This window comes from Pseudonaja textilis, chromosome 4 (assembly GCF_049901715.1).
Source record: "Pseudonaja textilis isolate UNSWEBS1 chromosome 4, rPseTex1.2, whole genome shotgun sequence".
NCBI lineage: Eukaryota > Metazoa > Chordata > Lepidosauria > Squamata > Elapidae > Pseudonaja > Pseudonaja textilis.
Genome location: NC_141993.1, coordinates 5,641,924 through 5,667,908, shown reverse-complemented (window position 1 = coordinate 5,667,908; position 25,985 = coordinate 5,641,924). Strand labels below are relative to the sequence as shown.

Here is a 25,985-nt window from a genome sequence, read left to right as displayed (position 1 = left end):
TCCCCCACGCAGTTCTTCATCGCCCCGCCGATCGACGCAACCAGGAGCCGGGGACGGTTCTCTCGACCGGGGGGGCAAGGACACCCACGCGCGACCCGACTTTAAAGCCCCGACACTCTTGGGCTAACCCAAGACCCCAGGATGGGGCTCCCGGATTGAGGCACGAAGCAGGAGGGTAGGGTGGGGTGGGGGGGGTCTCCCCGACCCGCGCGAGAGGAAGCCCTAGGGCGGACAGAAGGGGGGAAAAAAAAAGAAGAAAAAAACCCCCACGCGGGTTTTCTCCACCCAGCCTTTTTTCCTCCCCTTGCGAAGAAGATCGTGCGGATTTTATTACTGCCACCCGGGAAGATGCCGTTCGCCGGATGGGCCCTGAGCCTCGCCGTCTTGTGCGAAGGTAAGAGGCAAAGGGTGGATGGGTGGATGGGGGGGACACACCAGGAAAGAACCTCAAGGGGGGGCAGGCTAAGATCCCACGCAGGGAAATTCCCACGCGGAGAAGTTTGGAGCCGACTTGAGCGCGGCAGCCAAAAGCGCCGCAATAAGAAAGAAAGGAAGGAAGGAGCGAAGGGGGGATATTAGATATTGGATGAACAGAGTTGGAAGGGACCTTGTAGGTCATCTACTCTAACCCCCCTCCCGCCCAAGCAGGAGAATCTATAGTCTCTACTTGAAAGCCTCCAGTGTTGAAGCTCCCACAGCTTCCGAAAGCAACTTCTGTTCCATGGGTTGATGCTTTTCACTGTCAGAAAGTTTCTCCTTTATTTCCAGGTTGGATCTCTCCTGGATCAGTTTCCATCCATTATTCCTTATCTAAATTTGGAGCAAACAAAATCCCTGCTTGGATTTTCCCATCATTTTTCCTGGGGGAGGGGCATCCTTCAACATCCTTGCTCCTGGTAACTCACCCTACCCACCCGGAGCGAGCCGGTCTTGGGGCCCAAGGAACTGAAGTTTAGGATAGATAACGTTTTTTTAAAAGGCTGAATTTATCCTCGGTTTGGGCTCTCCGAGGACGCCAGGCTACTGTTTGCAAACTCGCTCCATCAATCCTTGTCATTTCCAGCAAAAGCGCCTTCAAAAAGTCAGGGAGAGAATGAAGAGTGAGTTCCTGGCTTTCGAAGGAACTTTTATACGCATATTCCCTTTTTTTTTCTTCCTTGCCATTATGGGATTAACTTGGCTTCAGGTTGATAAAAGCCGACATGATGAAAAGTTATTGGCTGGCCGAGGCGGATGATGCTACCGCAGCTGTTTTGTTTCTAAGGCAAACAATATATTTTTAAAATATATCCATTATCTGCTTCTCTTCCATCTGGCATTGTTTGCCAAAGCTCCTGATGTTTATAGGAATAAATCAGAGTTGGGGTGTTTGTAGAAAAAGAAAAAAAACCTCACCGTCTCTGGGAGTGGTGATCTCATTCAATTCATTAAAAAGAACTCAACCAAAATCAGATTTGGGATAATACTTGTATAAACTAGCCTCCCCCGCCCCCCCTTTCCTCTGTTAGGTTAAAATTATTCTTTTTCTTCACTTTGTTCAGCTTGGATTGCCACCAATTAAAGGTTGAACACGAAGGTTGGGTTTCCTTCTTTGGGAAGTGCAGATGGACTCACACTAGCTTGTTTGTTGCCTCTGCACAAATTTTGTCCCAGTCTTCCAGACAAAGGGATCTGTCCCCACCTCGCTGGCTCTCCGAATCTCCATTTACTTCTAGAATATTATGGAGGACTCAACTAGATGGGGTTCCTTTTGTGTCTCAGATTGGCCAAAGCTTAAAATCAGAACCCTTTTGCAAGTAGATTATAAAATTACATTATGGCACGTTATAATAACAATTATAATTGTGCCTCCTCTCCTTGCGTTCCTTCTGGTTATGATGTATAATATCGAGTTTGCATTTCAATGTTAGACACTAGGAGGCCTGAGTTAAGGAAGAATAAGAGGCAATTTACTTCTCATAATCTTCTACTTTATTAATCATAATATCCACCCCCTTCCCAACAAATTTGTACTTTGGATACACTTGTTCAGTCCGGAATGTACTTCCCTCCCAAGTATTATTATTATTAAGTATTATCGGAATATTAAAATCAAGAGGGAGATCTAGAATGTATCATATTAAGAATATATAATGCATTGTAGATCTCCATCTTAATTTTAATATTCTGTTTCATGTTTACCCTGCCGTTGTTTCAATGTCTGGCAGCAGCCTGATCTACACTGAATAAGGAGAAATGCAGAAAGCAAAGTCAGATTTTGAAATGGTTTTGCTCTATTTAGTCGTGCGAATAGCGAAATGTTTAATAAGCAGAAATGAGTTTCTTGCTTTTTTTTTTTTTTGATGTTTGCAATTTGAGCTATGAGGCTGGCTTGACTCCTGGTGGCTTTATGAAAATCTGTCTCTTGAAATGTGTCTTTTGGTTTGTTTCTTTGTTTTAACCTTGATCTGTGGTCTCCTGAACCTGGACTGATCTTGGTTTATTTTATTCACTGGTAATTTCTTAGCACACATGCAAAGGATTAGCTGAGTAGGAATTTGCAGAGACCCTTTTGTTTTGAAACGGGGAGGGGGGGGAATATTAGGAACTCTGCTTCATAAATTGTGCTGTAAAAGTACTTTTAAACCTGAGCCCTGCCACTTCTGATCAGGGTTGAGAGGCAGTGCAAATGTTTGGGGAATATTTTGGGTTTTTTTGGTTTTGTTTTGTGGTGTGGATTCTGTTGTCGAGGTCAGCAAATGGACCAGGGGCTCCATTCATGCTGGGAAGATACTGTTCCCAGCAATAATCTGTAATGGCTTTGAAGGTCTGGATGAAAAGGAGAAAAACGTAATGAATGTAGAAATAGCAGCTGTGCAGCTTTGAGGTGAAAACAGTGGACACTCCAGGTTTGATAGAGAGGAAGGAAGGGGAAGAAAGAAAGCATGAGAGAGAGAGAGAAAGAGAAATAGAGGGAAAGAAAGAAAGAGAAAGAGTGAGAGAGAGAAAGAGAAAGAAATAGAGGGAAAGAAAGAAAGGAAGGAAGGAAGGAAGGAAGGAAGGAAGGATGGATTGCATTTATTATAGAGGGGAAAAAAGCTCAAATGCAGAGAAAAATTACCCCACATTGAAATGAGTGAAAGGTGTGCCTATAACATTGCCTGCTATGGAGGTTGTATAGGGGAATTAACATGCAACTTGACTCATATTTACGACGGTCACAGTGTGATCCCCTTTGCGACCACGGGGAAGCCCACCGGGAAGCCCGATTCCCTAACTTAACAAATGCAACGATTCTTTTAGCAACAGTGGCAAGAACAGTCGTGAAACAGGGCAAAATTCCATTAACAATTTTTTGTTTAGCAACCTAAACGTTAGGCTTAGCTGTGGCCTTACCTCGAGGACCACCTGTAGAATACGTCAACCACAAGTTTCTATTAAGACTTTTATCTGATGATGGTTTGAAAAAAACCCTGGTTTCTTCTCAGGGTCTCCTGAGTTTGAGACTCTGAAAACTGCTGGACTTGCTACGTGTTGTGACTGGGAATGGAGCAACTCACCATAGCCAATTCACCATGGCCAACTCACCACTGCAGGGACAATTTAACAATTTTATTTAATTTTTTAAAATAAATTTAAAAATATTTTAATTTTTGCCATTCACATTAAATTCTGACCCTCCTTTGGCATCCTTTCTTTAATGATTCTATCCCATCATTTCTTTGATATTAGTGTAGCTTTTATCCTGCGGTGAGTTGGCTGTGGCAAGTTGGCCATGGGGAGTTATCCCACAGCGAGTTGGCCATGGCAAGTTGATTATGGTAAGTTGGTCATGGTGACTTGACTATGATGAGTTGGCCATGGCAAGTTGGCTGTGGGGAGTTATCCCATAGCATGTTGGCCAAGGCAAATTGACTATCGCGAGTTGGCCATGATGAGTTGGCTATGGCAAGTTGGCCATGGGGAGTTATCCCATAGCAAGTTGGTCATGGCAAGTTGATTATGGTAAGTTGGCCATTGGGAATTATCTCATAGAAAGTTGGCCGTGGCAAGTTGACTATGGAGAGTTGGCCGTGGTGAGTTGGCTATGGAGAGTTGTCCATGGCGAATTGACTATGGAAGTTGACTATGGTGACTTGGCCACGACAAATAGTCATAGACCTGTTTTGATGAAATTGGGGTCCTGAGCTTTGTCTTACTTAGAATGGAACTGAAAATATTTTATTTATTTCGATGATGAATTGGATGAAATCTGGAGCTTCTGAATGACCAAACCTTTGAGGTTCAGATGTTATGGAAGAAAAAAAATGTTTTCAGGATTCTTTATAAAGATGTTATTTCTTAGCTCATCGTGGTTTCTGTTTTGAAACTACTCTAATGGTGATGAAAATGGCAGAGCACATAAAGGGAATTCTACTGTGTTTCTCACAAAATAAGGCTGGCCCTTTTCGGGGGAGAATTAATTTCTTCCCCCCTCACGCACCAGCGCCATCTCCAACAACAACGTCTGAGTCACTCCCGCTTTCCCCCCATCCCCGTAACAACGTGAAAAAAAGATTTTGAGGTACCTGGCAGCGCCATGCTCTGCGTTTTGGTTTAATCCCAAGCGGTTGGGTGGGCGTGAGAAGAGCCAAGCGAGCGTCTCTGCTGCGGCTACCCTTGGTGCTCCAGCCTTGGGCTCTGCAAGTTTGTAAAAGTCCCGGGGTGCAGCCCATTCCTGCATTCCAAGTGCCTCGGCTGAGCTGCAGCTGTCCCTTTCTCGCTAGCGCCATCTCCAATAACAGCAGCAGCAGCAGTGGGAACCGTGGAAGTTACAGAGGCAGTTCCCCCACCCGAGAAGCGGCTAAAACGCTTCCATGGTTCCCGCCGCTGTTGCCTCTGTTATTGGAGATGGCGATGGCATGGCGATGGCATGGCGATGGCAAGAGAGGGACAGCTGCAACTCGGCCTGGGCGCTTGGAATGCAGGAACGGGCTGCGCACCAGGACTTTTGCAAACTTGCAGAGCCCGAGGCTGGAGCACTAAGGGTAGCAGCAGCAGAGATGCTTGCTTGGCTCTTCTCACGCCCACCCAGCCGCTTGGGATTAAACCAAAATGCAGCGTGAGGCACTCCCAGGTACCTCAAAATCTTTTTTTCCTGTTGTTTACGGCGACGGGGGAAAAGCGGGAGCGACTCAGACGCTGTTGTTGGAGATGGTGCTGGTGCCTCTCTCGGAACCATGGAAGCTACAGAGGCCTGAGAAGCAGCTGAAACACTGCCGGACATCCATGCCGACACCACCCGCCTGCTGACCCGGGTAAGGAGCCCTCTGTGCTCCACCATGATGTTAGGAGTGGCTGATGGAGAGGCGTAGCTGCCTGCGGGGCACTCCTAATGGCAAGTTCCCCCCCCCAATTTCTCATGTTTTAAATTAGGCCTAAATTTGGGGGAGGGGCTTAATTTCATTTTATGCCTAGAAAACATACTGGGTCTTCCTATTGGGGGAGCCGTATTGTTGGAGAAACACGATATCTAGGTAATCTGCAAAGTTTCGGAAGGATGGATTAATAGTTTTACTTTAGGGATTTGAATTGTTGGAGGGAGGAAAATTCAATTTAAGATTGAAAAAATACAAAAGTGTTTTTCACCATAAAAGAGTTGTATAAAGTGGAGATACTTAGCAGACCTGCAAACAATTCAGAAAAAAAGGTCAGGAAAATCAGGTTTTGTATATTTTTGTCCTCATTCAGAAGCAATAGAAAGTGTAACAGGATAAGCATGTGTGTCAAACATGAAACAATCTGTATCCATTTTTTTCCAACAAAATCTCCCAATGATGTCACCTCTTGGATTCTAAATGCACCTTCAAATCACTCCTAAATTTCTTATTCCGGGGAGATTCAGTGCCAGAATTTTTATGCTCTGTTAATTCAATATTTACAGTCAACACTCAATCATCAACAGGTACAAAGAGATGAATGACAGTTACACACCATTCAAAAGATGCAATTATAAAGCTGAAAAGGAAGCCAAAAGGATCAGAGTATCTTCTTGCCTGCAATCAACACCCAGATAAGCAGGGAGCACCTCCAGACAAACAAAAATTAAACAGTAATCAAGGAACAACTAACTTGGATAAACAAGCAATGAATGACAGCCCAGTCAAGGAATTATCAAAGAGAAAACCAGACTTCCACCAACACTGGCAGGGAAAGCCACTGCATATAAAGAGAGAGCAAATCCCACACTCTTCTAGCACTGAAGATGTTACCTAGTCAGGTAGTGAAACCTCTGCAAGAAAAGAACCAAGCTCAGGCAGCACCAAGAATACCACCATTCAACATCTTCCTCCAAATCATCTTAAGAGAATGACAGAATTGGAAGGGACCTTCTAACTCCAATCCTCTGCCCAGGCAGGAAATCCTATATTATTATAATCCTATACTCTTACACCCCTTCAGACAAATGGTTATTCAATCTCTTCTTGTAAACCTCCAGCAATGGAGCACCTACAACTTCTGGAGGCAAAGCTGTTCCACTGTTTAATTTTTCTCACAGTCAGGAAATTCCTCCTTGGTTCCAGGTTGCTTCTCTCCTTGATGACTTTCCGTCCATTGCTTCTTGTCCTGCCTTCAGGGGCTTTGGAGAATAAGTTGACCCTCTCTTCTTTGGGGCATCCCCTTAAATACTGGAAGACTGCTATGGTGTCACCCCTGGTCCTTCAAGAATCCTGATGAAGTTGTGCTTAGAAACCAGAGCTGTCAGTCTCAAGCTTTTGCCTCTTCTTTCTCTTGTGGATTTTTTTTTTTCTGTGGAGCTTGGAGAAAAGTAATGAGCTTTTGCAGACTCCTTGGCTACGTCGTCCGAATTCCAGATCACCAGTGAAGCGTGTGGAAAACTTCAGGACTGATGCCGTTTAAAGGATGTCTGAGTCTCACTTTGGCTAAACTGGATGGATCACCTGAATATTTCAGTGAGAAATAGACTGAACAAGGTTCATGTTTGAGAGGTGATGATGTAAGGCCCCTTGGTTTCTTTCATAGCTAGACAGACAGGCAGACAGACAGACAGACAATAGACAGACGATAGATAGATGATAGAGATGTTTGACAGATAGATGATAGCTAGCTAGCTAGCTAGCTAAGCAAGCTTGGTGATAGTCTCAGAGAAGGATGGGGTTTTCCTCGTTTCCCCTTATTTCTGAAATGAGCTTGGCTCACCTGTTTGGTTCACTTTGCCTAGAATTGTGACCTTACTTTTTTAATATTTTTTTTTCTTACTCCTTTTATAAAAGGAGTGTGTTTTTCTGGTTTGTCTCGTTATGAGTAACAAGGCAAGAAGAAAGTTGCTCCAACTTGGGAAGAGCCGGTGGCTGCAGGGAAGGTTCTCCCTCCCTTTGTCCTTCTATCCTCTTTCATTCTATCTCTGTTTGCTCCTCTTTCTCTCCTCCTTCCTTCCTCTCACTCTTTGCCTTTCTCTTTCTGTCTTTCATTCATTCATTCTTTTCTTTCTCTTTTTCTTTCTTCTTTCCTCTTCATCCATCTCTCTCTCTCTCTCTCTCTCTCTCTCTCTCCCCCCTTTTATCTTCTCTTCGACATGCAGTGGCTGTTTCTGAGAATGATCACCTGATCACTCCACGTTGCACGATCACCTATCTGCTAATCCACCGTTCCCACAAGAGAGGAGAAAAGTTCTCCTGCTGAAGTGAGAAAAATCTAGATCCTGCATTGGGCCCCTCCATCTTCTTTTTCTGTTCCTTTTTCACTCCTTTTCTTTTTTGCAAGTGGTGTGAAGGAATGGCTCAAAGACCAACTGTCTAGACAGAGACGGAATTCAGTTGGAATCATGAAACGGAAAAGGATTCATCGTGACACATCGAAAGAGCAATCGTGCTAACCATTCCTTTCAACATTGATTAAGAGAAATATTTTTGGCTGCAGTTATTCCTGACAGCAGTCTCCAAGACTAACTATCCCGGGGGTCAGCCATCCGTGGCTCTGGAGCCGCATGTGGCTCTTTTACCCCTCTGCTGCGGCTCCCTCTCGCTCAAAACATGCATCACAACCGCCAATGTGCGACACCCGCCAGCACGCAATTTATTGAGCTTTTCGACCCGTCTTCTTTCTTTCAAAGTTCAAAATGTTTTTGTGGCATGCAGAAACAAACATTTGTTTTCTCTGTAGCAGTTCATTGATTTCATAAATGCAACACACTCTGGCTGCGATGGCGAACCTTTTCCATGTTGCGTGCCAAAAGTGCGTGAGCGTGTGTGGTGCTCATGTGCCTGCACCCATGATGCAATGTGCACATGTCTCCCCCCGCCTCTGTGCATTTGAGCATGACCCCAGGTGTGTGCACCACATGCCTCTGTGAATGCACATGCAACCCCCGCATGCACATCTCCCATGCATGCATCTCCCCCTGCGCATGCATGACAGACACCTGACAATCAGCTGGCTGGCGGGGGGTGCGCGTATGCGCTTTGGGGCTCCTCCGGGCAACCTCTCACATGCCAGCAGAAGTGGCTCTGCATGCCGCTTCCGACACGGGTGCCATAGGTTCACCATCACGGCACTAGAGTTTTTATATATAGTATAAAAAGCGATATATGCAATGTTACCTCCATTTTAGACGTTGAAAGGCTTTTGTGGCTCCCAGTAAAAAGGCTTGATTGAAATCAACTCGATTGAAATCGTAATTTGCAAATTTCTGTCCCACTGTTGACTCATCGACAGTCCCATTCACTTTAATGGGAGGGCTGGTGATGTGAGAAGGACAAAACAAGGTGAGACTCACCTGGCAGGGAGCAGGTGAATGGATGCCCGCTAACAGGTGCTGCCAGGATGGATCTGCAATGACAGGCGCTCTTTAATATTATATGTAAAAAAGATGTTGAGACTCTAGAAAGAGTGCGGAGAAGAGCAAAGAGGATTAGAGGACCGGAGGCTAAAACATATGTGAAGGAAGGGCTGCAGAAACTGGACATGGCTAGTCTAATGAAAAGGAAGACTAAGTGAGACAGGATAGCAACCTTCCAATATTTGAGGGATGGCTACAAAGAAGAGGGGAGGGTCGAGCTCTTCTCCAAAGCCCCTGAGGTCAGGACAAGAAGCAACAGATGGAAACTAATCAAGGAGAGGAGCAACTTAGAACTAAGGAGAAATTTCCTGACGATTAGAATGATTAACCAGTGGAACAACTTGCTTCCAGAAGTTGTGGATGCTCCAACACTGGAAGTTTTTTTAAAAAGATGTTGGATAACCATTTTTCTGAAGGGTTGTAGGGTTTCCTGCCTAGGCAGGGGGTTGGACTAGAAGACCTCCAAGGTCCCTTCCAACTCTGTTAGTTACTCTGTTCTATTTATAAGCTGTTTAGAAGGCTTCACTTTCATTTTTACTGCTTGCCCTTCCTCCTCACGCTTAGAGCCTGCTGGTACAGATGCATTTCTCTTCAAACAATCATAGGGTTTGCAGTGTACATGGATTTGCAAAACAATGGGAGAAAGGAATATTCCTGAACTTTGTTTTATGGTTTATCTCATGGTTTCCATGAAATTGTGTGAAGGCATCAATATTTCAGCTTGCAGAGCTTGGATTCATGGAATGAGTTTTCTCAAAATGTCAATATTGCAGAATATACACAGCCTCACGCTCCATAGCTAAGCTCCATTGCATGCTGAATAAACTAAATTATTAATGTATCTTAAATAGAAAACTATCTTGAGATTTTTACTCCAAAAGCATTTTATTAAAATAAATTTGATTTAAAAAAATCCGATTGAAGTCAAAAAAAGTCCAATTTAAATTTTAAAAAATCCAATTAAAAAACCTATAGTGTGTTGCATTTATGAAATCAATGAACTGCTGCAGAGAAAAACAAATGTTTCTGCATACAACAAAAAAATTTTGAACTTTGAAAAAAAAGATGGGTCAAAAAGCTCAATAAATCGCGTGCCGGCGGGTGTCACACATTGGCTGCTGTGACGCATGTTTTGAATGATGGAACTGCAGCAGAGGGATAAAAGAGCCACATGTGGCTCCAGAGCTGTGGGTTGCAGACCGCTGCCCTAGAAGAATAAGTGCATGGTGTTGTGGCCTGCCAACAGAGCTGGCAGCAGACTTGGACAGTGAGGAGGTTGGGGAGGAACGTGGGTCAGTCCTGGAGTCTGGGGAAGGCTCTGACAAGGGCTCTGTGTTGGGGATAGAGATGGGGCCAGGACCGGCTAACAATTATCAGCTGCCTTCGGAGTCAGAGATCAGTGGGGCAGAAGAACAGCTGGAGCCTCACTCCATGCGCAGAGCTGCCAGGAGAAGGAACAGTTAAGGAACAAGGGTCGAATCAAGAGTAAGGGTACAAGTGGACGGTGAATGGCCTCTCCCATAGGGAATAAAAGAGGAGTGAAAGGGTAGTGGTGTTTGCAGGAGACAATTAGTTCATTTAATTAGTGTGAAGATTTGTTCCTGACTTCTTGCCAAGTATTGTCTGTTACAGTGTGGCATTTGGAAGATACCGGCCTGGCAATTCTCCAAGCCTGGTAAAGTTGTGAAATCTCATGAAAGGCTGTTTGCCGGGACTTTGCTGGAGAGGAATTCCCCTTGACCTAAATAAAAGGGGTTTTGTCGGGACGAGGGGTCGGCTTCATGATCTGAGGAAGCCCAGGTCAGAACACATAGTGAATAGACCACATTTGATCCAGAGCTGTAATATCACAATCTCAGCTCCAATATATGGCAGGGATAGGACAAGGCCAAACCATATGAGTTACAATTCAAGTTCTTGTGATAAAGCAACATGTATTCAGCATTCTCTGAAAATATAACAGTCTATTGTGGTTGTTGCTGCTGTTATATTAACCCATTTTAAGATGATAGAAGTGAGTTTCATGTTATCGAACGAGACCTTTTGGTTGTCTTCCAGAACATTCAAAAGCAATGCAATAACACAAGGATTTCTTAAGAAAAATAAGTAAGAAAAATATCAGTCTTGGATCTTATTCCTTGTCTGCGGTTTCAGGAAAGTTCTTCCCTGCTTGGCTGCCAAAGAGAAACACCATAACAGTCTATTTGACTTTGAATTCGCACAAAACATCATTGGAACCACAATTTTTGCTTTGTATTATAGAATTCCGTTTAAAATGCTGTCTGTCCCTTTCAAAGGGATTTTTCAGGAGAGCTGAAGAAGCTTCTTGGATGAGAAGTGAAATGTCTTCAAAGAAAAACCAGAAAGTCCAGTGGCCTCTTGGGGAAAAAAAGGAGAAGCTTTGTTTGTTTTGGTAGAGTAGCTACATTTTCTGCTTCTACTATATAGGTTCTACTATATCACATGACCTAAAATGGACACCTAACATCAAAAATGTCATCAAAAAAGCACAACAAAGAATGTTCTTTCTGCGCCTGCTCAAACTGCCCAAGGAGCTGCTGATCCAGTTCTACAGAGGAATGATTGAGTCTGTCATCTGCACCTCTATAACTGTCTGGTTTGGTTCTGCAACCCAACAGGACAGACAGAGGGTCTTCAGAGAATAATACCAGCAGAAAAAACAATTACTACCAACCTGCCTTCAATTGAGGACCAGTATACTGCACGAGTCAAAAAGAGGGCTGTGAAAATATTGACAGACCCCTCACATCCCAGACACAAACTGTTTCAACTCCCACCCTCCCACGACACTATAGAGCACTGCACAGCAGAACAACTAGACACAATGACAGTTTTTTTCCCGAAAGCCATCACTCTGCTGAACAAATAATTCCCTCAACACTGTTCAACTATTTACAAAGTGTGCACTACTATTACTGTTAATGTTCTCATCGCTCCTTATCACCCATCCCCTCCCACTTGTGATTGTATGACTGTAACTTTGTCACTTGTATCCTTACAATTTATATTGACTGCTTCCTGGTATGATTTGATTGTTGATTGTACCCTATGACTATAATTAAGTGTTGTACATTATGATTCTTGATTCTTTACGAATGTACCTTTCTTTATGTATACTGAGAGTATTTACACCAAGACAAATTCCTTGTGTGTCCAATCACACGTGGCCAATAAAAGAATTCTATTCTATTCTATTCTATTCTGTTCTATTCTATTCTATTCTATTCTATTCTATTCTATTCTATTCTATTCTATTCTATTCTATTCTATTCTATTCTATTCTGGAAAGAAGAATGAAATGTGATACTAGGTCAGTCATCGAATCAAAAGACGAAGCTCAGAACCCAGTGTAACTTTGGCTAGAGGTTGGGCCGTAAGATGACCTTAGAACTGGGAGATTGACTTAAACCCATCTGCATCCATCGCCATTGCAATTTAAGGTAGACGTGGGTTGTGGTTTGGACCAGCAGTGAGTTTCACATACTTTGGTTTTTTTTTTAAAGTAGCCTTGTAGGTGGCTAGGCAGTCAACCAAAGAAATTAATATGTCTCCAGTGTTTCATTGACTCAACTTCATCGGAGTTTAATATTTTTATGGATCCTTTTGATTGGGAAGCTGACATGTTGCAGATCATCTCCATGAAGTTTCCTTCACAACATTACAACATGGATTTCTTTTCTCCTTTTCTCCACCCCCTTCTTCTTATTATTCTTGTTGTTCTCCTCTCCTCCTCCTCCTCCTCCTCCTCCTTCCCTTCTCCCTTCTTGTTCTTGTTGCTCTTGTTCTCCCCCACCCCCTCCTTCTTCCTCCTTTGTTGTTCTCCTCCTCCTCTTCTTTTTCTCCTCTCTTCCTCCTCCTCCTCCCCCATCTCCTTCTCCTTTTCATCTACCATCTCTTCCCTCTCCTTCTCCAGCTTTTCTGTTGGTGCCCCATTCAAATTCAAAGAAGGTTCAATCCCGTTTATTCGTTTATTTTTTTTTTTGACTATTGGCACTTGGTTGTAAGAAAGGATAACACCTTCTGCATGCAACAGAGTGGCCTACACACAGTTTGATAAACAGATACGGCTTAATGACAGCCCTCGCCAACACTTCAGCGTAGATATTCACCAGACTGAACTCCACAAACTTCTGCCCTTCAGCCACCCACCTTGTACTTTCCACCGGAGCAGAAGGATGACTCACGGCATTAAAACTGATTGACAGGCAATGTACCCAGGGGCCCTGTGATTGGAAGGGAGAAGAATAGAGTTGAGTGGGAGACAGGCAACCACTTGCTCTTGGTACATGGGATTATGGAAGATTTATGCCACTTTGCGAAGCCTTTCAGGAAGCATTTTCCAGGTGGATTAAGCATGCCATACAATTACAAAGGACTCTGCTTGACTTTGACATATATATATATATATATATATATATATATATATATATATATATATATATATATGTATGTATATGTATGTATGTATATGTATGTATGTATGTATATGTATATGTATATGTATATGCATATAAATATGTATATGTATACGTATACATATACGTATACATATATATATATATATATATATATATATATATATATATATATATATATATGGATCTTTGGTTGTTCGGGTTTTCTCCCGCGTAAGATTCAAGTATCTAGGCAACGTTTCGATGAAGTCTCATTCATCATCTTCAGGCTTCTGTCTCCGGCTCTGTGCTTCTCAGAGTAATGGAGATTGCAGCTGCTTCCTCCTTTTAACTGCCAGTGGGGTGGGACTTGATTGGGTGGGGGCTTGGCTGTGTTCTGATTGGGTGGGGGTGTGTTCTCATTGGTAGGGGGTTTGGCTGTGTTCTGATTGGTTGGAGGCGTGTTCTGTTCAGGTGGGGGCTTGGTTGTGCTCAGGTTAGTCTTAGTTGCTGGGGGATTTGAGCTGGAGAGTTGTGATCTTGCTGTTTGGCTTCTAGTTCGTGGTCCTGCTGCATCTTCATAGTGGGTGTCGGTTAAAAGGAGGAAGCAGCTGCAATCTCCATTACTCTGAGAAGCACAGAGCCGGAGACAGAAGCCTGAAGATGATGAATGAGACTTCATCGAAACGTTGCCTAGATACTTGAATCTTACGCGGGAGAAAACCCGAACAACCAAAGATCCACATACAAATACCATGAGAACCTCAGAAAAATATATATATATATATATATATATATATATATATATATATATATATATATATATATATATATATATGTTTTCTTAAGTTTTGCGTGTACTTACATGTATGGCATTCAGCTTTGTTCAGGTAATTTCCCACATCATTATAGTTGTGCTTTTAAAGTTGTAGCAAAGTTTCAGCAGAATCTCATCTGCCATCATCAGGCTTCTGTATTGTGTTCGTCTGTATTGTGTTCCAGACGATCGATCAATAGATAGATAGATAGATAGATAGATAGATAGATAGATAGATAGATAGATAGATAGATAGATAGATAGATAGATAGATAGATAGATAGATAGATAGATAGATAGATAGACAGACAGACAGACAGACACTGTTTTTTAGAGACTTTCTTTTAGGGTCACTTATTGGAGCCATGCAATTTTAAATGGGAGCATGGATTGAAATAGATTCTCTTCCTTCTCCTCCTCATCCTCCTCTTCTTCTCCTTCTCTTCCTCTTCCTTCTCCTCTTCCTCCTTCCTCTTCTTCACATGATGCAAATTTGGGCACTTGGCAAGCAGTTCGTATTTATGACCCCCGCAATCCCCTTTTGCAACTTTCTGGGAATGGGGAAGCCGGATTCACTTAACAAACCATGTTACTGGTTTAACAACTGCCACAATTCACTTGAGCCATCAAAGTTGTGAAAAGGGGGGGGGGGAAACTCCACTTCACGGATTTCTCACTTAGCAAGAGAAATGGTGAGCTTCAGTTGTGGTCGTAAGTCGAGGGCCCTTGTGTGAAATGATTCATGAATGGTCCCTTTAACATACCGGATGTTTGCCGTATATCCTGTCTGGGAGTCCCAAGAAGGAAAACCCAGAGTCCTTCAAAGTAATTGGAGCTTCCCTTCAGGAATGGAAATCCATTTTCCACCCTTTGGGATTTCATGGAGCTCTGTCCACAGATTTCCTGCCTCACTTTGCAGCCATCAGATCTGGAAAAGACTAATAATAACAACAACAACAACAACAACAACAACAATAACAACACAACAATAACAGCAATAATAATAATAATTTTGGAAAGCTCTGCATTCTGGAGTTCTTTATTTGGGCTTCGGTCTCTGTTGTTCTCACCGGCTGAGAGTCGCTCGTTCCGTCTCTTTGAAATGGACTGGAGACCCTGTGTTGTTCCTAAAGGGGATCCAGGAAAAGGAAGCGATGCCACTTTTCGTGTTTTTCTTCTCGGGTTTCCCGAATAGATTAATGCCCACAATGGAGTCTGGATTCTTGGTGACCCTCGAGAGAGATTTTCTCCAGGGTGAATGACCTGCTCTTTCAGGTCTCACATCATTCCAGTAACTGAGTCCCTCTGTCTTGCTGCTAGTTGTTCTTGTTTCCCTTCCCTTTTCTTTCTTTCTTTCTTTCTTTCTTTCTTTCTTTCTTTCTTTCTTTCTTTCTTTCTTTCTTTCTTTCTTTCTTTCTTCCTTCCTTCCTTCCTTCCTTCCTTCCTTTCTCTTTCTTTCTTTCTTTCTTTCTTTTTCTTTCTCTCTGCTTTCCTCCTTTGCTCCCTCCCTCCCACCCCCTTCCTTCCTTCTTCCTTCCATTCTTCCTTTCTTTCTTTCCCTCCCTTCCTTCCTTCCATTCTTCATCTTCTCTCTGCTTTCCTCTCTCCCTTTCTTTCTATTTATTCTTTCTTTCTATTTGTTCTCTCTCCTTCCTTTTATCCTTTCTTCCTCTTCTCTGCTTTCTTCTTTCGCTCCCTCCCTCCCATCTTATCCTTCCTTCCTTCCTCCCCTTCCTTTTCCTTCCTCCCTCCCTCTCTCCCTCTCTCCCTACCTCTTTCTCTTTCTTTCTTTCTTTCTTTCTTTCTTTCTTTCTTTCTTTCTTTCTTTCTTTCTTTCTTTCTTTCCTTCCTTCCTTCCTTCCTTCCTTCCTTCCTTCCTCCCTCCCTCCCTCCCTCCCTCCCTCCCCTCTCTTCATCTTCTCTCTGCTTCCCTCCCTCCCTCCCTCCCTCCCTCCCTCCCTCCCTCCCTCCCTTTCTTTCTATTTATTCTTTCTGTCTATTCTTTCTCAATACTTCCTTTTATCCTTCCTTCCTCTTCTCTGTTTTCCTCCTTCATTCGCTCCCTTCCTCCCCTTCCTTCCTTTTCCTTTCTCCCTCCCACCCTCTTCTTTCTTTCTTTCTTTCTTTCTTTCTTTCTTTCTTTCTTTCTTTCTTTCTTTCTTTCTTTCTTTCTTTCTTTCTTTCTTTCTTTCTCCTTCCTTCCTTCCTTCCTTCCTTCCTTCCTTCCTTCCTTCCTTCCTTCCTTCCTTCCTTCCTTCCTTTCATCCATCCCAGCATTATGGACTTCTCAAGAAACTCAGGACTTCATATAATGTGCTTCAAATGTGACAATTTGTGATAAAAGGCTTATGGAAAAATGGAGTGATATATTATCCTGATCAATATATTGATGGTGTGACATGCTTGAAAAATAAGTTGTGATTGCCCATTTTGATCTTGTCAAACAGAGGCTGTTTTCAATTGTTGGGCTTTTTATTGGACCAAGAAGAATGTCAAAAGTCTCTTCAATTCAGTCACATATTAAAGCATCTGAAAAAGTAAGAATGGGGAGCTCTTTGGAAAAAGAAGGATGTCTTGCCACAAGCTGAAATTAAATTTAGGAAAGTTTACTGAGTTAATAAGGATACGCATGCACTTATTCATCAGAATTATCTTGAGGAATTTGGATAACTCAATCAGCATTTTCTCTGATTTGGCCGAGGAAAATTGGGACATTAGTCTTAATGGCTACATAATGGCATGTGCACTTAGAAAAGTAATTAAACATTATTTTTAGTAGATAGTTTAAAAATTCATTGTGCAATGCATCCCTTTCAGAAACCCATTATAGATGATCTTACAAAGGAGATAATAGTTTGGTTTTTCAGTCTAGCAAAATAAATTTATTGGTTTGACTGGGAAGCTTATTGTAGACTTTGGCAATAATTAACTTAGACAGGATGCTTTTCCATCAATGCGTATCAGAATGACCAGATCTTCAATGGATAAACTCTTCCTCCTCTTTCTCCTCCTCCTCGCTACCTCCCTCCATTCTTCTCCAACTCCTTCTTCTCCAACTCCTTCTCCTCCTCCTCTTCTTCTTCCTCCTCCTCCTCTTCTTCTTCCTCTTCCTCTTCTTCTTCCTCCTCCTCCTCCTTGCTCCTTACTCCTTGCTCCTCTCCTCCTCCTCCTCCTCCTCTTTTATCACTTTGGGTCTTGAGGGAGATACAAGGTTCTGGTTCCTGCTCTTCTGGTGGCCCAACCATAGTTATTTGATGGTGCTGTAGAGTCTCTTTGATGTTGTCGTTCCATCTTCTTTTGGGACTGCTTCACATTTATTATTATTATTATTATTATTATTATTATTATTATTATTATTATTATTCCTTGCATTAATTTCACTTCAAAGAAACTGGGGGATTCAGAATTTCCAGGAGATGAGGAGAGCCAAGGTTGCAGGCCCTGTTGTTATGGAATGTTCTCTCCATAGAAATCAGAATACAGAATAACAGAGTTGGAAGGGACCTTGGAGGTCATCTAGTCCAACCCCATGCTCAAGCAGGAGATTCTATACCACTTCGAAAAAGTGGCTGTCCACTATCAAGTGGGGCCCTTTTTGACAGGCTACAGAAGGTTTGTTAAAAACCTCAAGATTTTGCAGAGGGCTTTGTCTACCGTGTCATCTTTGACTTGTTTCTGTCATCATAATGAAGGATGTTATGTTTTAATCCGACCGTGGATTTTGTTGAAAAAATTGGTATGTTACCAAGAATCTTGAAATTATGTCAGCTACAGCTTCAGTAAAGAAATGATAAATTTTCCAATGAACATTAAATTTAATTCCTTTCAGAGCTTTTTAAGAATGATTTCTTAATTGACGAATTCAGTGAATGACGCAGATAAAATCGGCCTTTGTGATTTGATCATTTATTTCACTTCTGTTTTGATCCAGAGAGGTAATGTGTTTGTGGATGCGCGAAACCAGTGGTTTGAACACCGTGTGTGTGTGTTTTTGAAGTAGAAGTAGAATTATTGTATTGGCCAAGTGTGATTGGCTACACAAGGAATTTGTCTTGGTGCAAATGCTCTCATTGTACATAAAAAGAAAAGATACATTCATCAAGAGTCAAGAATCATCAGGTACAACACTTCGTGATAGTCATAGGGTACCATAAGCAATCGAATCATACTAGAAAACAGTCAATATAAATTGTAAGGATACAAGCGACAAAGTTACAGTCATACAGTCAGAAGTGGGAGGGGATGGGTGATAAGGAGTGATGAGGAGATGAATAGCAATAGTGCAGATTTCGTAAATAGTTGGACAGTGTTGAGGGAATTATTTGTTTAGCAGAGTGATGGCATTCAGGAAAAAAACTCCTCCTGTGTCTAGTTATTCTGGTGTGTAGTGCTCTATAGTGTGTACTGCTCTATAGTTTTGAGGAAAGGAGTTGAAAAAGTTTATGTCCAAGATGTGAGGGGTCTGTCAATATTTTCACAGCCCTCTTTTTGACTCGCGCAGGATACAGGTCCTCCATGGAAGGCAGGTTGGTAGCAATTGTTTTTTTCTGCAGTCCTAATTACTCTCTGGAATCTGTGTCTATCCTGTTAGGTTGCCAGAACCAAACCAGACAGTTATAGAGGTGCAGATGACAGACTCATGTTGTGTTTGTGTTACTAAGAAAGGATTGTCTCTTTGTGAGTCTCCATCTTTTACAGTAATTCTGCTGGCTGGGGCCTCCTCAGAACTGTAATTCTGCAGAATCTGCAAAACCCAAGATTTCCTTCCGATGGTTGTTGAATAATATATTGCTTCCTTAATTGCCCCACTGATGTGAAAGCCCAGGGCGAATGGTTCCTAAAGCCACTCCTGTTTGTAGCAGAAATACAAAGGTGGAAAGGAATGGCAAAGATAAACTTTGAAGATGGTAGGAGCTGGTTGGGATGAACCACGATGATGGTCTGCTTCACATTTGGATGCAGAAATCAACAATATGAGGCTGAAGGCTGATATTAAGCATTCAATGGGGTTTGCTCTATTTTCAAGAGTTCAGTGCATCTGTGATCAAACCGAACACAGCTGGAAGGGACCTTGGAGATCTTCTAGTCCAACCCCCTGTTCAATAAAAAGACCCTATACCATTTCAGGCAAGTGACTGTCCAGTTTCTTCTCAAAAACCTCCAGTGATGGAGCACCCACAACTTCTGAAGACAACTTCTGTTCCACTGGTTAATGGTGCTCACTGTTTGGAAGTTTCTTCTTAATTCTGACCATCGAGGTGAACAAAATTCAGACGTTTGGCAAATGGCATCATGTATTTGTGACAATTGCAGTGTCCCAGGTCAGGTGTTCCCCTTTTGTGACCCAGACAAGGAACAATGGATGGAAACTCATCGGGGAGAGGTTCAACCTGGAAATAAGGATAAATGAAAATGACAGTGAGAATCATCACTGGTTGTGGTAGTGGTCCTGCTTGGAAACCCCAAAATACAGGTTAAAAATTCAAAAATGATTACAGGGGATTACGAATGAGCAAATAGAATTAGAACCGGAATTATTTTTATTGGGAATATTCAGAAAGAAATATGAGAGAAATAAAAAATATTTAATATTGCATATTTTAACTGCTGCCAGGATTACCTATGCCCAGGGTTGGAAACACACATGTATACCAACAGAGGAATTGGCCATTTACAAAATAATGAGTTGTGCTGAGATGGACAAATTAACCTTGAGTCTACAGGAGAAAGAGGAATTTGATTACAAGGTATGGGAAAAATGATATGATTGGATTGAGCAAAGACAGATTGGGAGATAGATAATGGATTGTAAATAGATAGAGATAAATATTAGAGAACCATCAACCGATGGAACAGAAGTTGCCTTCAGAAGTTGTGGGAGCTTCATCACTGGAGGCTTTCAAAAAGAGACTGGACTGCCATCTGTCAGAAATGGTGTAGGGTCTTCTCCTTGGGGTGGGAGGTTGGACTAGATGACCTACAAGGTCCCTTCCAAGTCTGTTAATTCTGTTAAAGCCAGCTCCAAATAGGAAGTTATCTGCCATATCCTATTATCCTATGCTGCCACAAGCCAAATCAACAGGGAAGCCAGATTCATTACTATAGGCTACTAATTTAACAGCTGAAGTGGTTCACTTAACAATTTAGCGTTTTGGGCTCCACAGTTTCCCTCCGTTGCTTTTTCTCTTGCCTTCTGGTGCTTTGGAAAATAAGTTGACCCCCTCTTCTTCTTTGTGGCAGCCCTTCAAATACTGGAATGTCACCCCTAATTCTTCTTTTCTCTAGACTAGCCATATCCAAATCGGTTCTTCATATGTTTTAGCCTGCAGGCCCTTAATCGTCTTAGTTGCTCGTCTCTGCATTTTTTCCTCAACCGAGAAGCTTCTTGAGTTCAGAACTGAAGGACCTGGATCGGGCGCATCAAACTCTTATTTCATTGAGGGCTGCATGAGGGCTGTGGTTGACCTTGGAGGGCTGGGTGGGCGTGGCCAAGTAGGTGGGTGTGGCCAACGGGGGGAGGGCATGACCAGCTTGATGCTACTACCCAAACTGGTGGCATGTTTCTTCTTCACATTGGGTAAACTGGGCCAAAACCACGTGGGCCAGCCCCTTATATTTTCCAGGATGGCCTTGTGGGCCAGATCCAACCACATCATGACCTGCATCTGGCCACTGGCCTTGAGTTTGACCTCCCCCCGACCTGGATGATTGAGAATCTACATAGAGAATTCCACAATGGCTTGTGTTACAAATAGGATCTGGCCGGTTTACACCAAATCCGCAGAAAGCTTCAATTCCTCACGCTTCCATATAAAACACCTTTGGCTACTTGTGTGTCACTAGCGAAGTTAGTGACTTTCCAGACTAGGAGAGTGAATCATGAAAAGGGAAGCGTGATTCTTCGGAAGTGAGAGCCACAACGCATGTTGTAGAATGAAAAAAAAAACCAAATGATTTTTTTACCCCCAGTTCTCTGTTTTCGGTGCTGTTTGCTGAGGGGAAAAAAAAAAAAAGATACCATATGTTGCAAGAGACATTTTGGCAGCCCTGCCTTTAATGTGCATTCCACATGTCCTTGCTATGTGGTTTTGCAGTTTCATTCCATGTTCACTTATCTTGGAACATTAACTAATGAACTAATGAAAAGGATGTAATGCTCTGGGCTGAAGAATCCAATTGCTTTCCTAAAAGCATTCCAACATCAAACCCAACCAGGCTGGTCTTGTTGAAGGACTGTGGGAGAGACGACCATGTTGGTTTCTTTCCTTTGGGATATTTTATCTTTTGGGACTTTTAGACTACTTTTGGACTACTTTTGAGCCTTTGATGAGAGGAAGTTTGCTTTTGTGTAGTTTCTGTAGCAATAAGACAGGCTTGGCCAGTTCAGACCAGTTCAGGCGAACCAGTTGTTCCGGTGATCATTTGGCCCCACCCACCTACCCCTGCCCTAGCCTGTCCCTCATTTCCTGGTTTTTTTTTATTACAGCTGATTCACGCGGCACAGTGGATGGCCATTCCTCATCTATTTTACTCAACAAGGCTGCAGTAGAAGGTTAAGCTTTAGAACTGAAAATGGGTTTTCAAGCACTCACTTACCAAACTGGTTGTTTCACCAGTTGAATCCCACCTCTGGGCTTGGCTTGTTCTTGCAAACAGAATTTAACAAGAGTTGGAAGGGACCTTGGAGGTCTTCTAGTCCAACCCTCTGTTCAAGGTGGTACTTCTTTGGAATCTTCTGACGGTTTCTCCCAGAGATGGTAACCAAATCCAGCTCTACTTAAACATTATGGAGCCAGCCAAGGTTATCTAGATGCTGCCACTTAGATGGATTTTATATGTAACGGCTGTTTTTTTCTAAAAAAAAAAAGAGTTGAGGTATACCACATAGATTAGAATATAGCATCAGAAAAACACAAGGGTTATTTTTTTTCTTCCAACAGACTCCTTTTCCAGAGATTTAAATAAACCTGGGATTGCTCTCGCTACGTATGAATAGAACAAAACAGCTAATCTCAACTCCTCTTGTTTTGAAGTTGGAGTTAAATAAAATAGGAAGGGAGGCAGATATAAATTGACTTTCCCTCCCTATGTTTGAGGAGGTTTTAATTATTAAAATCATTTTAAGATAAGAAGGGGTCCTTGGTACTCTCTGAGCTTGGTTGCTTTCTTGCAGACATTTCATTATCCAACTGGCATTGTTAAGCTGAAAGCTATATATAATAATTCTACTAAGCAGCAGAAAACAAAATGTGTTTTTTTCACCTCAGGCTGTACAACCTAAGCAGATTTTGAATCTGATCAGAGCAATCATGTTAGAATAACAGAGTTGGAAGGGACCTTGGAGGTCTTCTAGTCCAACCCTCTGTTTAGGCAGGAAACCCTACACCACTTCAGACAAATGGTTATCCAACCTCTTCTTAAAAACCTCCAGTGTTGGAGCATTCACAATTTCTGGAGGCAAGTTGTTCCACTGATTCATTGTTCTGAATGTCAGGAAATTTCTCCTTAGTCCTAAGTTTCTTCTCTCCTTGATTAGTACATGAGACACCCACAGTCTCCTAAACTGATACCATCATCACGATCATCATCATCATAGCCATTTTCTATCCACTGCAGGATGTTTCCAACCATTATGGTCCCGAGCTTCCTTTGGCCAATTGGGCCCACCATGCTTGCTGAAGTCCTCCATCCATCTTGTTTTAGCTCTCTTTTGTGGGTGCTTTTGATTAAATGGGATCCATCCTATGACCTCCTTACATTCTATGGCTCCTCTGAAAAATAAATCATAGCACAACCTTCAGGTATGTTGAGTGAACAATTTGATGTCTACGTCACATGATTTCTGGTTTCCAGGTGAAGTTAGGAGCTGAGCATAGGTGCATTGGCTTGCAATCAAAACAGAAGTGCTTTTTCAAGAGGCAACTGGACTTTCTGGTTTTTTCTTTGAAGATGTTTCACTTCTCATCCAAGAAGCTCCTTCGGCTCTCATTCCCAGAAGCTTCTTGGATGAGAAGCAAAATGTCTTCAAAGAAAAACCAGAAAGTCCAATTTGCCTCTTGAAAAAAGCACCTTTGGGAGAGCCATGATCTGCATGACTGAGAAGCTCCGTAGAATCATAGCAGAAGAAGCTTCTAGGATGAGAAGCAAAACATCCTCAAAGAAAAACCAAAAAAGTCCAGTTGCTTCTTGAAAAAAGCACCTTTGGGACCTGGAGGACGGAGTATTTCCATAGACAATCAAAACAGAACACGTGCTAATCAGAGATGTGTTAAGTCTGTCTAAAATAAAGTATAATACCCATGCTTTATGATGCCTTGGTAAGGCCATACTTGGAATACTGCATCCAGTTTTGTCACCCTGATGTAGCAAAAAAAAAGATGTTGAGACTCTGGAAAGAGTGCAGAGAAGAGCAACAAAGATGACTATGGGACTGGCGGTAAAAGATATGAAGAACGGTTGCAGGAATTGGGTATGTCTAATCTGGTGAAAAGAAGGACCAGGGGTGACAGGATAGCAGCCTTCCAATATCTGAGGGCCTGCCACAAAAAAGAGGGAGTCAACCTACATAACGAAATTTCATTTTAATGTCTGCCGATTAGTGTACATTCAAAGTGACAATGCGGTTATTCTAAGTTCTATTTTCCAAAGACCTGAAGGCAAAACAAGAAGCAGCAGATGGAAACTGATCAAGGAGAAAAGCGATCTAAAACCAAGGAGAACTTTCCTGAAGGTGGGAATGATTAATCAGGGGAACAGCTTTCTTCCTCCACAAATTGTGATTGCTCTAACTCTGGAAGTTTTTAAGAGGAGATTGGACAGCCACTTGTCTGGAATGGTCTAGGGCTTCCTGCCTGAACAGGGGGAGGGGGTTGGACTAGAAGACCTCAAAGGTCCCTTCCAATTCTTTTATTCTATTAAAAAAGATGTCCAAGGATTCAATGGCGAATAAAATAACATGGCATTTCCAGAAAAGGATCCCTGGGTCTCTGCAATAATTGGCCGTGAAGGCATCTAGGTTAAAAGATTTGCCTCTGTGTGCTTTGCTGATAAATGTCAATAAAACATCTAAAAATAGCTGCACAGATATAGTCTTAAGTTGATTAGCAGTAATTGCCCCCAAATCAGTGTACTGTCTGATGGGTGATCTCATACGTAATATTCTCTTGAAATGATTGTAGGAGACTGGGTTTAGTTCATAGAATTGTCTTCCTGGTTGTGCAATGGATGCCAGGGTCCACATCTCAGAGGACACTTTCTCCCTATTGTATGTTAACTGAACAGAAGTGACAACGTTTTGTCCTTTTTTGGAGCCTCTAAAATCTTTCAAAAAACACAACAAAACTGGAGAACGCCGGGAAAATAGATATAAATGAATTTTCAAATGTTTACCAGGGATCTAGAAACAGAATGGAAACATTTGGATATACGTGTGACATGCCCACAACGTACAAGATCTTGTCTCATAGATATTGCTTAAGAAAAACGGTGTGCATGTGATGAAAGAGGATTCTGTTAACTGGATGGAGCTGAGCATTTACTGGCCAGATGCCCTCCCTGATGCCTACATGGAGTTCACAGTAGATATCTTTTTTTGCGCCCTGAAGAGAAAGATCTGCCGCTACCTAGAATTGAACTCTCAACCTTCTGAGTGGGAGTTGAGCGTCTTCACCAGTAGGCCACCAAGACCGCTTGTTCAGTTTGCTGCTTAACACCCAATAATTCCCCAAAGGTCAAAAACTGAACGTTTGTGTAACCCTGTAAAAACTCTATAGTCTAGTGGTGGCTAACCTTTTGGGGGTCCTGTGCCAAAAATTGTGCGCACACTTGCATGCTCGCGCTCGCATGCCAGCACCCAGAAAGCAATGTGCACCCCTCTCACGCCCTATATGCATGCGCCCGTAATCAACCCCCCGCCACCCTCTTACCTGCACTGTGCCTCAGAGCTGATTCTCGCTCAGTTTGAGGCTTTTTTCGGCCTCCCAAAGGCATAAGGAAGGCTTCTGCAGGCTTCTGCAAGCTTTTCAGGCCAAAAACTAGCCCCATTTCATCACTTCCTGTTTTTCCAAAAATAACGGAAGCCTTTGGGAGGCTGAAAAAGGCCTCAAACCAGGAAAAAATCAGCTGTGAGGCGTACACATGCACAGTGAGGTAAGTTTGCCTGCAGCTCATGTGCTGGCACAAATGGCTCTGTGTGCCACCTGTGGCATGCATGCCATAGGTTCGCCTTCACGGCTATAGTCCCATTTCCCCTGGCCAGAAAATCAAAATCAAAATCACGATTCCCATATGAAATCAAGTTATCCATTCTTTACTGTAGCATATCATTATATTTCATAACTGTGTTGTGTCCAGTTCTGATCAGCACAAATACCCAAAAAGCTGCTGAGAGCTTAGAAAGAATGAAGAGAAGGTCAACAAAATTGACCAGCAGACCGGAGGATAAATTGTACGACGAACGGTTGGGAGAGCTACGTATGTCCAGCCTTTTGAATAGAAGAACTAGGGGTGATATGATATCAGTTGTCTAATACTTGGGGGGCTGTCACAGAGAAGAGGGGCTCAACTTATTCTCTTCTCCTCCAAATGGCCCGAGGGCAGGACAAGAAGCAATGGGTAGAAGATCATAGAAGAGAAATTCAACCTAGAATTGGGGGGAAATTCTCTTGATGGTGAGAACAATTAATCAGTGGAATAGCTTGACTCTTGGGGTTGTGGGTGCTCCATCACTGAAGGCTTTCAAGACCCATTTCACTGGGATGGTGCCTTGAGCAGTGGTTGGAATAGAAGATCTCTGAGGCCCCATCCAGCCCTATGATTCTGTGTTCTGTATTTTTGGTTTAAAGCGGTTGGAGCCTGTGTTTATAGTACTTTATCTTTAACAAGAAGGGACGCGGTGGCTCAGTGGCTGAGCTTGTTGATCAGAAAAGTCAGCAGT

At 42.6% G+C, this 25,985-nt stretch overlaps 1 protein-coding gene across 2 annotated transcripts in view; it reads left to right on the top strand.

The window, feature by feature from the left end:
• The first annotated feature begins 234 nt into the window (after positions 1-234).
• Positions 235-25,985, top strand: part of RET (ret proto-oncogene) — a 92,644-nt gene continuing 66,893 nt past the window's right edge. For both annotated transcript variants that reach the window (XM_026714552.2, XM_087932154.1), the window contains exon 1: positions 235-394. In XM_026714552.2, coding sequence (XP_026570337.1) covers positions 349-394 — 46 coding nt within the window. In that variant the 5' untranslated portion in view covers positions 235-348. The remainder of the gene's footprint in view (positions 395-25,985) is intronic.